The sequence below is a fragment of the Lodderomyces beijingensis genome (genome assembly GCF_963989305.1).
Source record: "Lodderomyces beijingensis strain CBS 14171 genome assembly, chromosome: 1".
Classification (NCBI taxonomy): domain Eukaryota; kingdom Fungi; phylum Ascomycota; class Pichiomycetes; order Serinales; family Debaryomycetaceae; genus Lodderomyces; species Lodderomyces beijingensis.
The window spans coordinates 512,797-527,735 of NC_089970.1; the positions used below are offsets into that span (position 1 = coordinate 512,797).

Below are 14,939 nucleotides of genomic sequence, written 5' to 3' on the forward strand. Positions count from 1 at the left end.
TATATAACAGGAAATGAGGTCACTGTCACTGTTACTGTCACTGATCAATAACACCTTCCTTATGTAGAACCTTCTCAATTTCATTGAACAAAGTCTCAGTTGTCACGGCTGACCCCTTGACTCTCGTGCATATAATCTCGGACTTCTCACCCCTGCTTCGAGGGGCTAGGCGGATTCTGAATTTGCAACTCTTTAGATCAAACGAGTTGTGTTTGGAAATGGAACCCGTGATGCAAGAACTGTACGGATCGTGCTTTAAATCCTTTAATCCAAAGTTGGACCAGGACTTTAACAATGCAATCAAGGCCGAGGTCATCTCCTCCTTTGGCAAAATTGTGTGGAACTTGCGTAGTTCGGAGTCTTGTGATGCGCCGCCGGCACCGGAGGAAGAAGCAGAAGAAGAAGAAAACCACCGAAGGAATGATGGTTTATGCTTCTCTTCGTCATGTTCTGTAGCTGTAGCTGTTTGTGTTGGCGGATGATTGTGGGCAGTTGCAGCTGGGTCAGTAGATTTCTTGGATCCCCACGAGAGCTTTCTAAAGAAAGAACTCTTTCCGTCCTTTTCAGCGCCGTAATTGTTTGTCTTGTCATCTAGAGGCGACTTCTTTTTGGTGTTCTTGGGTGGGACATCAGGAAGCCTTGGTTCAGGTTTCGAGTTTCTAATTGGTGGCTGCGGGTTATGCAGCCCGTTTTGACTACTTTGTACCTGCTTGTTTGATGAAATTTTTCCGTTGTTTGCTTTCGATACACCATTGGCCGAGGCGTCGATGGAAGATATGGACGACTTTCCCTCGGGCAATTTGATCTTATCGAAAACGTCATCTGTACTCGAAGCATCCGAGAGCATCGACTTGTAATGTCCCTTGTTGACATCTTCGCTCTTGCTGGCAAACGTTTCATTGTGCTCGCCTGATGAGGGCAAGTCGGGAACCTTGGAGGTCGGCCTGTACGAGGTACTGTATCTCCTTGTAGTTGATGCACGAGAAGCTCTCTTTTCGTTGGCATCGTAATACGAGTATCGCTTCTTTGCCAAGTGTTCTTCAAAGTCCATTACCGAATTACCATCAATTTCAACATCCTCCTCATCTTGCTCTGTCATACCAGCTTTGTCCAATCTGTCGGCAAAACTTGTTCTCAACCCGGACCCGGGAAGACCCATGCGTTCCTCTGTCTCCTCGGGTCTATGGGCGTCTATGATTGAGTTTAGATCCATGTAGGATCCTCTCGTCGAGTACAACGAAAGCACAGACATTCGCTGATTCAGATTTGTAAAGTTTCTAGATTTTCTTGTAACGTTAGGTATTTTGACACCGCTAATCAATGTTTTGAGCTCTCTTTCCTGTCCCGCAAACGCATCGTCGCCTTTTCCCGATCTCCGTGCATGAGGCAAAACGTCTCCCATCAAAGAGGGGTCATCGAGGTCTGGCTCGGGCAATTCGTAATCACACTTTGTTTCATAGTAGCTGTCGCGGGTCACTCGCTTTTTGAGCTTATTTGTCGACGGCACCACTTCTTCTTCAGCAATGTCATCCATTATTGAAACCACCGACTGCCTGTTCACCTTTGCCTTGTCATTTGCCTTATCATGTGCCCCTCTCTTACTGTCATGCCACTCTCTCTCCAATGCATCATGAGCGCGTTCAATTTTCGCATTGTGATGTGCTTGCCATAATGGATCCAATTTAGATACTGGTCTTCTCGTTAATATCGGAGTCTGTCTTCGTGTTGGCACAGGCTGACTAGCGCTTCTTCTTTTCAAGTTCTCCACTTCCTCAAGTGTCAACTCTCGAGATGTCGGGACACCATCTCCCTCAGACAAAGCTCTCAAGGCAGACATGTTTTTCGATTGACGCTTTTTGGGTTGCTTGAGCTCCGATAGTTTATTCAACTCTTGCTCGCTGTTATTGGGATCTTCATCAGACCGGATCAAAATGCTCAATTTTTTGGAGCTCAAAATCGACCTTCTGCTCTGCCTCTTTTTCTTCTTTTCCAATTCTTTTCTAGCTTTCAACTCTGCCTCGTGTTTTCGTCTCTCTATTTCCATTAATCGCTCATACTCTCGTGCTTCGATTTCCTCCGGGTCTATCAATTGCTCGTCGTCTTCATTGTACTCTTCTTGGTTGAAAATCTTGTCACACAAGGCAGCAAAAGTTGCCGAAGTTCTCTTGGTTTGCTTGTCCATGTGTTCCCACTCATTATCAGTCGCCATTTTGGCATATGTCGACAATAATTTCATGGTTATTGAGTTCTTCATCAATCCTTTTGCCATCGATGCTCGGATCGATTTTCTCTTTGACGATTTCTTGGTTGCTCGCGACATGACTGAAGCTCTTTTGGAAGGAGATATTTTTGCCGATTGTAAAAGGGTCGATGATCTGTCAGCTGCTGTTTGAGGTTGTTCGGACCCTTTATCCAAGTAGTATGAGTCCTTTGAAGGCAACGTGGGAGGAATCGATAGCGTGCTTTGCGCGTCAACAATCTCATTGTAAATGTTTGCTGGAATGGTCCTTGCCGGGGCCAGGTTGTTGTTGTTGCTGTTGCTGTTGCTGTTGCTTTGAAGTACTTGCTGTTGTCTCTTTGCAGGAGATCCTCTGGGAGAGGCGTCGTAATTGGGCCTCCTTTTTGGAGATTTTCTTGGAGAGTTGTTTACCGACGAGGAGGCTGATATCCGCGAGTAAATCGGCCTGTTGTGAGCATTATGGCTAACAGCAATACCAGGCTGGCCATTTCGATATTGAAAAGAACTTGGTCTCGAGACATTGATTTGGCTTGCCCGCCTCTTTCTTGGAGTGGTCGGGTTCTTACCGGCAACAACCGAGCCACTTCTCTTCATCTTGTTACTTACACTTGCAGATCTTTTCGTCTCACCGGTGAAATCGTCGCTAGAGTGTCGATATCTCATCAATAGAGCGTAAAAAGTCTTTTCTGAGTTTGGACCGCTCCGGAGAAGAGCCTTGATTATTTCGTCTTCTGTTCTGTCCTTCCACAAAATTGACAAGTTCGATAGGATCTGTTTGTCAATGTTTTTTGTAGACCCAAGCGATTTGTGTGCAGTTTCTGGGTGTGGAAGCGATCTTTCGCTGATGAGATCTTCATTGGGGCACGGATACTTGGTCAACAACCGGTGTTTTAGAATCTTTTCGGTGCTGATTCTGGTTTTTGGATCCACGTCCAACATCTTTGCAATCAAATCCTGAGCATCTTTGCTAATCTCATCGACGGGCATTTCATAATTACCAGCTTGCACTTTTAGCAACAAGTTTCGAATGTTTTCATCGTCAAATGGTAGTCTTCCCGTGAGGAGTGCAAACAAGATGACACCGCAGGACCAAACATCGGATGCGGCACCATGGTATCTTAATCCACTAACAATTTCAGGGGCAGCATAGTGAGGAGATCCACAAGAAGTCTCCAACAATTTGTCATTGCTTTCCAAAGCTGCCATTCCGAAATCGGCCAATTTGACATTTAATTGTGCATCCAAGAGTAAATTTTCCGGTTTCAAATCTCGATGACATATCCCTAACGCGTGGCAATAGGCGGTGCCCAATATGATTTGTCGAAAGTATTTGATGGCTTCAGCTTCTTGCAAGGGACCTCTTTCCACGAGTAAATCAAACAATTCTCCTCCTTCAACGTACTCGAGTACCAAATAAAGCGCTTTTGAAGTTTCCCAGACATCGTATAGCCTCAAGACGTTGGGGTGGTTCAATAGTTTCATGATGATGATTTCTCGCTCTATACCGTAGGGTAAACCGTCGCTATCGCCACCGTCATGGGTAGTTTGTTCATCGTCGTGCAATTCAGACTTGGAGACAACCTTCACAGCAGCTTTTTGACCTGTAGCTTGATTAGTTGCGAGCAACACTCTTCCAGTAGCACCTCTCCCTAAAGTTTTCCCCAATTTCCAAGGACCAATAGTCTGAGGGTGGTTATGATGTGACGTTGATTCTATCGAAGACCCTATCGAGCCCTGTCTAGAATGTGACATGCTGTTTTTTTTTTTTTGCTAATATGATATAATGGCTAAAGGGACAGCTCGTTGAAGCACGAGTCTGGCGTGAGTTCAATAAGCGAGTGTGTAACTAACGGATTGATTGCTTGATCACAAGTGAAGTGAATGAACGACTGAGTGAGTGAGTGAGCAGATGATAGCGAACGGGAGAAAAATTGAATAGCTGTTTTTTTTTTTTGGTTTGTTTGTTTGTTTACTCCTCTAGCCAGTAGTAGATAAGTGATGTCAAGCAAAGGGAAGGAAAAAACGGTTGGATGGTTTAGATTGATGGTGAAATTCCAATTGTTAAAAAAGAAAAAGGGTGAATTTTTTTTTTTTTACCTGTGGTAAAGATTGAGCCCATTGGCAAAAAAGACTTGAAGCAGGGCACGGTTATAGTTATCAACAAAAAAACAAAAACTGAGAAGACGCGTCTGTTTCTCAACGATCTTTGCGGTGAGCCACCCTGCCTGTATTTTTTTGTCTTTTGGTTGCGACGCGTCAATTTTTTTTATTGGAGCAAATTGATGCAATAATTAACACTACAGCACACGCTTAGTGTACAGTGTCGGTATATGAAAGACGGGGAGAAGGACGGGGAGAAGGACAGGGACAAGTACAGCAGAAGCAGCGGTCCTTTAGAACATTTTGGTATATTGTACGTTACTTAGGAATACAATAGAGGATTGAAGGTTCTTTCAAGTGGCAAACGTGGGTGGAGCTTTAGTAGGATCATTCTAGGTCTAAGGTCTGCGTGTTCCCCAAGTATATTTGTTGTTTTTTTTTGAAAGGGGGTGGTTCATACTGCGTTGGTGCTTACTCATGAAAAGCAAACCGTCCATAACCACACCATCAGACCTAAGATGTATAAGAATACTCTGGTGTAAGACAGCAGTCGGTTTCCAACCGGTGCCTTGCCCTAGTTGTGGTCTGATCACGTGACACGGTATTGTATCTCCGATTTCTTCCTGGTTTGCACTTCGCGGACCACATCCCGAGACCCATTTCGATTACCTATTTTTAGGACAAGTAGATACCCCTGGGTAAAGTAAGAAACAAAATTCTGTTTTTGGGCTTTACTTGAGGCCGATCTCACTCAAAAGGTCCATCTGTTTCTTCATTTCCTCGCTTGCCAACTTGGACTTTCTCTTTTCCTCTTCATCTCTCCTGTAATCGTCTTTGATACAACTCAACACTTTCAGTTTTTCCTTTGCATTGTCGGGCTTTTGAGCCAAAAGATTGGTGACCTCGTTGAATTCCGTGGTGTCAGCATGTAATCTATCTAGTTTGCTCTTTGCAGCTTTCGACTTGGATTTCGAAATGTGGGATGACGATGACGATGACAATGAGGTGGAAGGTGTGGATTTACCCGATTTGAATTTCAACTTTGATTTTGGTTTCAGATTCGCCTTTTGGATTCTGTTGCTGGATTGCAGTCTCGAAGATGAACCACTCCCAGATTTCCCTGCCATGGTTGAAAAAATGTGTATTTATAAATCCGCCCTAGTCTATTCCTTGGTATGAAACCGTATGAGGAGCACAGTAGAGGTGCGAAATGGAGAGATGTGAGATGCCAGAAGCGAGTTGCAAGTTGCGCACAGTTGAAACAAGGAAAAAAAAAAAGTGTAAGGTCTTCTCGTCTCTTGAATAAATTTCTGGTAGATCACCAACCGCTGACCTCATCTCATCTCATCTCATCTCACCTCACCTCACTTCGTCATCCAAAATGCCATCAACCCATAATCGTGATAAGCCTTGGGATACTCCCGATATCGATAAATGGGCTCTTGAAGAGTTTAAAGAAGAGCACAATGCATCGGGACTACATTTCGCTGAGGAGTCCTCGTTTATGACCCTATTTCCAAAATACAGAGAACAGTACCTCCGCAGCATTTGGAGCGATGTAACGAAAGCCTTGGAGAAGCACCATATAAAATGCGAATTGGACTTGGTCGAAGGTGCAATGACGGTGAAAACAACTACCAAGACATTTGACCCTGCCATGATTATCAAGGCTCGTGACTTGATTAAATTACTAGCTAGATCTGTACCGTTTCCACAAGCAGTTAAAGTTCTCCAGGATGACGTTGCTTGCGACGTGATCAAGATTGGCAATTTTGTCACTAACAAGGACAGATTCATCAAGAGAAGACAAAGGTTAGTTGGGCCAAATGGTAACACGTTGAAGGCTTTGGAATTATTGACCAAATGTTATATTCTTGTGCAAGGAAACACGGTGAGTGCCATGGGACCATTTAAAGGGTTGAAAGAAGTCAGGAGAGTAGTTGAAGATTGCATGAAGAATATCCACCCTATATATTACATCAAAGAGTTGATGATCAAACAGGAACTAAGTAAAAATCCCGAGTTGGCCAACGAAGACTGGTCGAGGTTCTTGCCTAGTTTCAAAAAGAGAAACGTTGCAAGAAAGAAGACGAGCAAGAAACCGGCAGCTGAGAACAAGGTCTACACACCGTTCCCACCCGCCCAACAGCCTCGTAAGGTGGATTTGCAGATTAAGAGTGGTGAGTATTTCCTCGGCAAGAGAGAACGCGAGTTGAAGAAATTACAAGAAAAGAGAAGTAAACAAGAAGAGAATAGTGAGCTAAAGAGACAGGAGAGAGCCAAGGATTACGTTGCGCCCGAGGAAGAGCAGTATGAAAACAAGCTATTGAAATCGGACAAGAAAGAGGAGAAAAAGAAGAAGGAGAAGAAAATAGATGCAGAAGCCGGACCCGGGGAAGATGAAGCCCATGCCAGTGACAAGAAGGAAAAGAAGGAAAAGAAAGATAAGAAAGACAAAAAGCGGAAGAAGAGCAGTGACGAAGTTGACACCAAGGAGTCAAAACTTCGTAAAACTTCGTAAAAAATCTCAACATGTGGAATGATAAAGTTATTTGCACCTGCTGCGCTGCCTTGATCTATTCTGAGGTTGCAGTGGTTATATTGTTTAGTTTTCGCAACTGTAATTTTACAAAAAACAACAACAACAAGGATTCACGCTTCTTCTTCTTTGATGCATTGAGTAGATGTAGTAGTTGTCGCTCCCCACTAGAGTTGGTTCAAAAAAAAACCTACCATTTTTCATTTAGTCACACGACCCTAAATAATCCGCAGGCGTTTGTACAAGAACTCGCCAGGCTCACACGAGCAAAGTTATGGTTTCGACAAAGTTGTTGTTCCTGTGCTTTCTCTTGGAGTAGCAGTCAAAGTCACTAGTCCTTAGTCTAGGTGACTACTACTGCCTCTTTTGGGCTCGTGCAGGTTAAAGTTTAAAGACACACGACTACAAAATCGGTTAGACTGTTCTCCATAACCACAGCCATCTCTCTCTATCTCTATCTCTACTAATTTTTATAAAAAAACTTACTCACCTGGTTCTGTTTTCAGACGACCATCAGGGTGGGTTGAAATTTCTTCGTATCTCGAGGTATCTCGACGAAGGTAACTAGCGGGCGAGAGGTGGATGGAGAGCGCCCCCATCTTGCAAACCAAAAGAGTTTCCATTTCCACTTAATACGTACACACTGCGTACATATTCAGGGCCCTTTATATATATATCTACACTGTCAATTCTCCGAACAAACAGTTCGGCAAACAGTGGAGTGTGAACTGTGGACTGGAGATGGGTGCTGATCGTGAGGCTGAATATATCCTCACCCATCTATGTGGGAGATCTATTGTCTCTTCCTCTTTAGGAAGTTGCGTTGCCTAATCGAGAACCTGAGGCATCAATATTGACAAAAGATCCTTTTTCAAAGCGCACTCTTTGGAATAACCACCACAAGAAAAAACACACCCAAACACACATACAACACACGCGCAAAGATAGCGAGATTAGCCGCCCACCCCCTAAGAGCATATCAAAAGAGCCATCTCTTCCATCGGTGTTTTCTTTCTATTCTTTTCATAACGCTTCGCTGCTCTCGGATCTGCAGTTGTTCAAAGAGCTCTATTTGAAAGTGAAAAGCGGTTACATCAAGAGACCCATCGACCCTCTCTTTATCTCCTCTTTACCCCCTCCCTCTCTTCTTGTCTTTTGGGGTTTCTGCATTGCGCAGGTCAAACACATTTGTATTTGGTTACACCAGAGGCACACTCTATAAGAGAGAAAAAAAAAATACTGGCGTTTTAAGGCGCAAATTGTAAATAGAACAAAGAGGGTGAAGCAGATTTTTGCATAAATTGACAGGACCAAGGTCTTTGGAGAAAAAGGACAGGAATTCCAGATAATTCTAGCTCCAACTCTACTTGATGCTGCTGGTGGTACATTCTTAACAACGGCATAAACAAAAAACAATTTTGTCCTCTCAACCATCAACCATCAACCAAACAAGCAAGCACACCCACACACATACGACGAGCTCATTTTGAAACTTTAAAGTGTGTTTCTATGCATGGAAGGAGACAGTGGAGCTAAGAGATCGAGAGAGCAGAAATCGTCAATGTCAGCTGTCTTGGAGCCATCAGTTTCACTAGCGGGATCTGCAGAGTTGGATCCCACCAGTATAGCCTCGCATTCGATACAGCTCATTCAGAACATCTCCCACATCAACGAAAAGCTAGCCCACAATGACAACGGCGTCTTGCAAATCAGGGCTCTTATGGAGCTCAACCAATCGTGCTTGGCTGAACTATGTGCATTGAGTGAACGTGTGCTTCAGTTGCAGACCATAGCATCCGCCTCAGCAGCAAGCGCAAATGACGATGCAGCCCTCACATTCCAACCAACTTTCGAACACCTCGCCCAGGAATACTCCCACGTTTTCCAAAAATTGACCATGCATGATGCGTTTGGTGAGCAAAAAACACTACCTCAGGATGAGCCGACTGATGAAATCGACATTGACCGAGCTGACTTGGAAGATGAAAACCCAGAATTGTGGCCTCGCTGTTCAACGCCAACGCCAACGCCTCCAGATTTGAAAAAGATGATCTCCATCTCTAATCTACGCTTGAAGCCGATTAGGTGCAGTTCATCCTCCTCCACCACTACCACCACCACGTCGCCAACAGCCGAACCAAGAGTTGTATCGAAACAAAAATCAAGGTATAGACTCTCAGCAATCTACAACTTGACACCGATTGTGTACGAGGATTTACCTAGTGCAGATGCCACCAACACCGTTATTTCAGATCACTCGTCCTTCTCCGATGACGAAAGTGAGAGAATGATGAACAATAGTGCTACTGAAACTTATGATACCACCGAATCGCATTTAGTGCACAGTGACCATCACCAGGAACATCAACATCCACATCAAGGAGACGTGGCAGAAAATTACGACATTGGCGTCGAGCCAACAGAAGTTGATTTCAAAGAGCCGTCTGCATCCAAGTCGTTCATCTTCAAGCACCATCGATCTAGTTCAGACCCAACAGTTTCAACCACCAAATCCATAGACCACGCCGATTTGCTCAAGGAGCTAGATTTCGAGCACGACTACTTGCAGTTCAACAGATTGAAACATTTCATCAGCATGAGCCAGATACCGAGTCATCTCGAGCGGCACCAGGAACCTTTTGATGTTCAAGATGACTTGTTTTACCGCGACTATGTTAAATCGGCAACTGCAACAACACCGCAGCTTCATGACGAAATTGACTGCGACGTGTGTTCGATAGTCTCGGATGTATCTTACTATTCGCCGGAAAAGCAGCAAGGCCAGCCGCCGCTTTTGCATAAGCACGACTCGGATTTGGGATTCGACACGTATAATAGTTTCTTGAGGAAGCTGGCTTTAAATTTGAATGGAAATTACTTGAAAACGTTTCCCCATGCGAATTATCCGGTAAGAAAGGAAGCAACTGCAATTGTCTCGCCAGCGCCAGCACCACCAATTACACCACCAATTGCACCACATCATTATCACCATCATCTTCTTCATCATCAACATCATCATCAATATCATCCGCACAATGGGAAAACTGGTAAGTTCCACAATCCAATACTTCAATTGCGTCCATCGAAAACCGTGCTGCCTACTTTGGACTCATCGTATCACCATGAGTTCCATACCTCCACTTCTTCCACCACCACGGCTGATTGCATAGCCAACGGATACTCGTCAAGGAGACTATTAAGCGACGTCATGTCGCGCAATTGCCCAACTAGCTCCACCAAGCAAACTTCCAAACACGCAAGCGCGAGCTCCAAATTCACTACTGCGCCACGCACACCGCCCGCGCCACCACGACAAATCCCATTCCAAAAACCACCCATGGCTCACTCAATCCCGGACTCCGCGAATAGCCATCGTCATAATAATAACCCAAATACATCGTCATCATCACCGTCATCTTCATTTCTACACCCCACGTCCAAAAAATCAATAGCATCAACTACTCCCACCGTAACAATAGCACCTCAACCTCACCCTGTGCCCAGTGGCAGATCCCTCCTTGCGAAATTCATCATTGCATCACAGAAATCCTCCTCCAACAACAGCGCCGCCGCCGCTAATTTCAACAATGCATCAACGACGAGACCAGTCAAGGCACCGACACCGGAAAAGATTAAAGATTTAAAGAGACAGAAAATGTTCAAGCACGTGCCGATCCTGGCACCCAACGAAGCTCAACTTAAGCGAATACCTTGTGCCATACAACAGGGAAGAAGAACCGATGGGCTGTTTTCTAATCTCACGATTCAGAATAATAAAAAATACATCAAGCATGGCGATTCTTCGATTTTCAATAGTCCCATTATGCGATCGTGCAATGAAGTTGCATTGAGAGAAGCTTTAGCTGATAGTCTACTTGATTAAATTTTTGATCCCCTTTCCCCCCCTGTCAGCACCACCACCACCACCACCACCACTACCGTAATTGTTCTTGTTATTGATTTGTTTATTGATGTGTATGCTAAACTAATTTTATACCCCATAATTCTCCATTTTTTTCTTTTTTTTTTTACTTTTTTTAAAACCCAGAATTGGAAAACAACGAAGATGAGGTCGAGCTTCTTTTGAAATTGTTCAAGTCTTTCTCAATCTGTTTTTGCTTACTGCTCTTTAACTTTTCATTTGACTTCTGATTCTTCGACATGAATGTGATTGAAGCCTTGGATCCCGAGACAGCTTTGTACTGCTTGCGTATAGTGACTCCCGAAAAGTGCTGCTTGCCATCTTTGATCAAGACTCCCTGCTGCTCCTGGAACGATTTAAACGACTTGACAAGTGAGGGCTTCTTGAACTTGGGCATGAACTCGTCATCCTCCTCCTCCCTTGCATCTCTATCGTCTTGCTGCGTTTCCTCGTTTTCATCGACATCTGTGTCTGCTTGGTCCAAGCTTCGTTTCCGGCGCGAGCTTTGCTCAATCATTGTGGGACGCTTTCTCTCCAAGTTTAGTGAGCTTCGCGATTTCAACGTTCTAATGTCGATAACGTCTTCTTCATCATCCGGGTAGCCGTGTTGGAAATTAGACATTCGTTGTATTCGCCGATACTTTGTTTCGTCGTCATCGTAGACGCTATCATTGAGGAACGACAACTGTTTCTGGACAAAGGACTCCTCGATTCTGATTGTCTTTCTAACCGCTGCTTCTTTCTCAATCGAATCCTCTTCTTCATCGTCATCGTTATCATATTTTTTATTGCTTTCTTTAGTGTGACTATCGCCACTTTTCATGTTTTCATCCTGCAACCTGCCGTTTCCCAACGGATTCGACACCGCTTCCAGGTCTTCATTTTCGTCCTCACTATCGATTCTGATGATTTCGTTCCTATCCTCGATCGTGGCAAAAAATGCCCTTGATTTTTCGTTTTTACTCAACGCCTGGAGCTTTTTATTCTGTAGCAACCGCTGCTGCTGCTCCTGCAATTTCTGTCTTCTATAAGCAGCCAACAACTGGTCTTCTTCATCGCTCAACTCAATATCCAATCCACTAACTCCAACTCGTTTGATCAATTTGTGGTTCTTTATATCATCGAGCACTTTCTCCAACTCTTTTTGATCCCTGATGTGGTACTCCTCCATAAATTTCTTTCTTATTTCCTCATCCTTTAAATCGATATTGAAATCATTGTCAATCATTTTCTCATCTTCAGAGTTGGCAACGTCACTGAATTCTTCATCGGCACCTCCAATACCTTTCCATTCATCTTCAGATTCTTCGGCCTCACCTTCGACCATGGCCTTTAATCCTCTCCTTTCCAACTCTTTTCTCCTCTTTCGCAATTGTAGTTCTTTCCGCTTGATCATGTACTCGTAATCTTTGACCCTCTGCTCCATTTCCGTCGGGTCTACTTCTTCCTCTTCTTCTTCCTCTTCTTCTTCTTCCTCCTCCTTATCCTCAGTGCCTTCTTTAATTTGATTCATTTGAGCTCGAATTGCTCTTCTGCCTCTAGCAACCTGGGCTGGAGTTATAACGTCATCTTCATCCTCGTCCTCGGCACCGGCAGATGACATGAAAGTGCCAGAACTTTTCGTGTCCCTCCTAATCACTTGGGTTTCACCAGCAACACCCGTCTGCATCCCATCCGCTTGAGTTGGTACGTGAATTTTAGTAGCCTGTGTTTCCTGCGTCTGTGTTAGGTCGTTGAACTGGGGTACTCCAGTGTTTATATTCAAGTCAATCTCATCTTGAGTGAAGATGAATGAGTCCTCCTGCTCTCTAGGTTCCAAGTTCTTGAAAAGTTTCTGCTCCTCTTTCTCCACCTCCTCTCTTTGCGTTTCTGCTCTGATGGGCACGTGCGGTTCCATACCTTCTGTATGTGGGCCATCATTGTCCTTATTCTGGTCATAGCTAATTTGTGACCCAGCAAGATCGCCTTCCTCGGCCGATGCGTTGTTTTCATCTGAGTCATTTCCGTCAACCTCATCGGAATCATACTCACTATCAGGGACGTCGCTATCACCTACGTCGCTGTCCTGTTGGCCAACATCAAAGTCATTGTAATCTGCGTCCTCATTTTCGTGTCCCGCTGCTTCACCTGCATTCTTGCCCATAAGCGCCAACATTGCTCGTTCTTGCAACTTCTCTTTTCTTCTAATCTTTCGTGCTCTCTCCATTTCCCTCTCCAATAATGAAGACATTGACTCTTCTTCCTTCTCTAGCTCCTCTCTTAAAGCGTGTTCGGGATCATTGAGCTTATGGACTCTCAATTGGTCAATATTCCGCTTGTGCAATTGTTTCAAAAAGTCATTTCCAATCTTGGATGTTTGGTCTTTGAGACTCCGTGGTTGGTGGGTATTTTGCAATCGCTTCTTTGAGTACTTTTGCCTTATCATCAACTTTTTTTCCTTTGATAACTCCGGAATCACATCTAGTTCGTTAGCACGACTGGCAGTAGCTTGAGATCTAAAAGGATGAGAGTTCAAGTGGCTTTTGATTGGAGACGACGAGTCCCTTAACTCTGCATCAGAATCCGAATCCAACGAGATTACGTCTTTCTGACGTTGCGTGGTGGGGGAGCCTTGAGCAGGTAACTCGCTCATTGCTTGCTTGAGTCTTTGTGCATATGCCTCAAGTGGGTTCGTAGGCTTCCTGGTCTTTGATGGAAGCTGGAGCACGCCAAAGAGATCCTCGGCATCACACTTGACGGGTGATGTGGTAGGACTGGAATTTAAAATGTCATTGATTGTGGGAGAAGAAGGGCCGTGATCTGGTCTCGAGTTGATTTCCGCTTCTCCGCTATCATTATCATTATCATTATCATCATCATCCTTTCCTTCTTCTTCTTCTTCTTCTTCTTCTTCTTCTTTATCTGAAAACGCTCTGAGGAAGCGGTCCTTGGTGAAAATCTGGGTACTCTCAAATGCAGGCCGGATGTCAATCTTGCGCTTTTGGATGTTGATAAACTCTTGTGCTTTTTGCAACTCCCTCACAGATAAGCCGTCGCTTTTCAAGTGAGATGAAACAACAGTGTCATTAGCTTCCTCGTTTAGTTCATTTTCTTCGTCCGTGAGCGAACTTCGAGTAATGTCTTGCTCCAACTCATCCCGGGTCTGTTTGGCGAGGCGCTCTTCTTTTTCCCTGGCTATACGTGCAAGCTTCTTCTGCTCCGCGAGCTCGCTGATTCTTGCAGCCCTTTCTTCTTTAGTTAGAGGAAGTAGACCTAGACTTTCTTCCGTTCTTTCCTCCTCCCCTTGTTTTGTTCCTTCGCTTCCGCTTTCGTGCTCTTCGTCAGACATGAACAAATTTGCAAGCTTGCGTTTAGGTATCATTTGAGTTTGCTCCAAGATTGAATGCTGCTGTGTTGTCTCGATTCCATTACATTTTGCAAACTCGCTCTCATCCACTTCCAATTGGGGCAAGAGCTGGAAAGCTGAAGCTGAAGGAGGCTTTTCAACAGGCTCATTGGCGGTTTCGGTAGCATTATCTCGTGTGATTACTTGAGTTTCTGCCAACTCTTCCTCTTTATTCGTGTTCCCCAACAATCTGCTTTTGATCTTGTCCAATATACTGAGATCAGGGGCGGCCTCCAGGGTTTTCAGTGGCTCCTGTGTACTTCCAAAGTTGAATAGTGGACCCAACATAGACGTGTTTCCAGCTGCAGGTGCATGATTTTCTGGTCCAGCAATGGTCACCTGGGTCGAGTCCATAGCAGTGTTTTCAATGTTACCATGCAGAGACAATCTATCCTCCATTATCTCTGTCATGTTCCTCCATGGGCTGAGTTGGTTGAAGCAATGGTTGAAAATCGAACTGTTCTTCTTTTTGCTTTGGAAATGTGCTGCAAAAAAATAAATACAAAATATAAAAAAAAAGAGTAGCGCGTCTGTTTACGGCCGATAACTTCAAACCCACCGCGTAGAATATACATCTCCCGCGACAGAAACTATAAAACGCCAGGAGCCAGTCTTTTCGATACTCAAGAGCTACTAACTATGCCATGCCAATAGATCAGCTTTTTCTTAGTTCGAGCACGGGGTGTTGCAATCTTGAAAAGAAAATCATGATCAAGTTTTTTTTTTTCTACAAATTTTAGACGCGTTTGGGAGG

General features: G+C 44.3%; 5 protein-coding genes across 5 annotated transcripts; 2 read left to right on the forward strand and 3 right to left on the reverse strand. All coding sequences in view use genetic code 12, as the record gives it.

The window, feature by feature from the left end:
- Window positions 1-37: 37 nt before the first annotated feature.
- LODBEIA_P02150 (uncharacterized protein) lies at window positions 38-3,991 on the reverse strand (the record flags this gene model as incomplete). Its single annotated transcript, XM_066972117.1, has 1 exon — window positions 38-3,991. One exon carries the CDS (start codon window positions 3,989-3,991, stop codon window positions 38-40), a length of 3,954 nt encoding a protein of 1,317 aa, XP_066827153.1.
- A 1,079-nt stretch (window positions 3,992-5,070) lies between these two features.
- Window positions 5,071-5,466, reverse strand: LODBEIA_P02160 (uncharacterized protein; the record flags this gene model as incomplete). The annotated part of the gene is made up of 1 exon (XM_066972128.1): window positions 5,071-5,466. One exon carries the CDS (start codon window positions 5,464-5,466, stop codon window positions 5,071-5,073), a length of 396 nt encoding a protein of 131 aa, XP_066827154.1.
- A 254-nt stretch (window positions 5,467-5,720) lies between these two features.
- Window positions 5,721-6,860, forward strand: LODBEIA_P02170 (uncharacterized protein; the record flags this gene model as incomplete). Its single annotated transcript, XM_066972139.1, has 1 exon — window positions 5,721-6,860. One exon carries the CDS (start codon window positions 5,721-5,723, stop codon window positions 6,858-6,860), a length of 1,140 nt encoding a protein of 379 aa, XP_066827155.1.
- Window positions 6,861-8,439: 1,579 nt separating this feature from the next.
- LODBEIA_P02180 (uncharacterized protein) lies at window positions 8,440-10,761 on the forward strand (the record flags this gene model as incomplete). The annotated part of the gene is made up of 1 exon (XM_066972150.1): window positions 8,440-10,761. One exon carries the CDS (start codon window positions 8,440-8,442, stop codon window positions 10,759-10,761), a length of 2,322 nt encoding a protein of 773 aa, XP_066827156.1.
- A 154-nt stretch (window positions 10,762-10,915) lies between these two features.
- On the reverse strand, window positions 10,916-14,584 carry LODBEIA_P02190 (uncharacterized protein; the record flags this gene model as incomplete). Its single annotated transcript, XM_066972161.1, has 1 exon — window positions 10,916-14,584. The coding sequence occupies one exon, from the start codon at window positions 14,582-14,584 to the stop codon at window positions 10,916-10,918; it is 3,669 nt and encodes a 1,222-aa protein (XP_066827157.1).
- Between the last annotated feature and the right edge of the window lie 355 nt (window positions 14,585-14,939).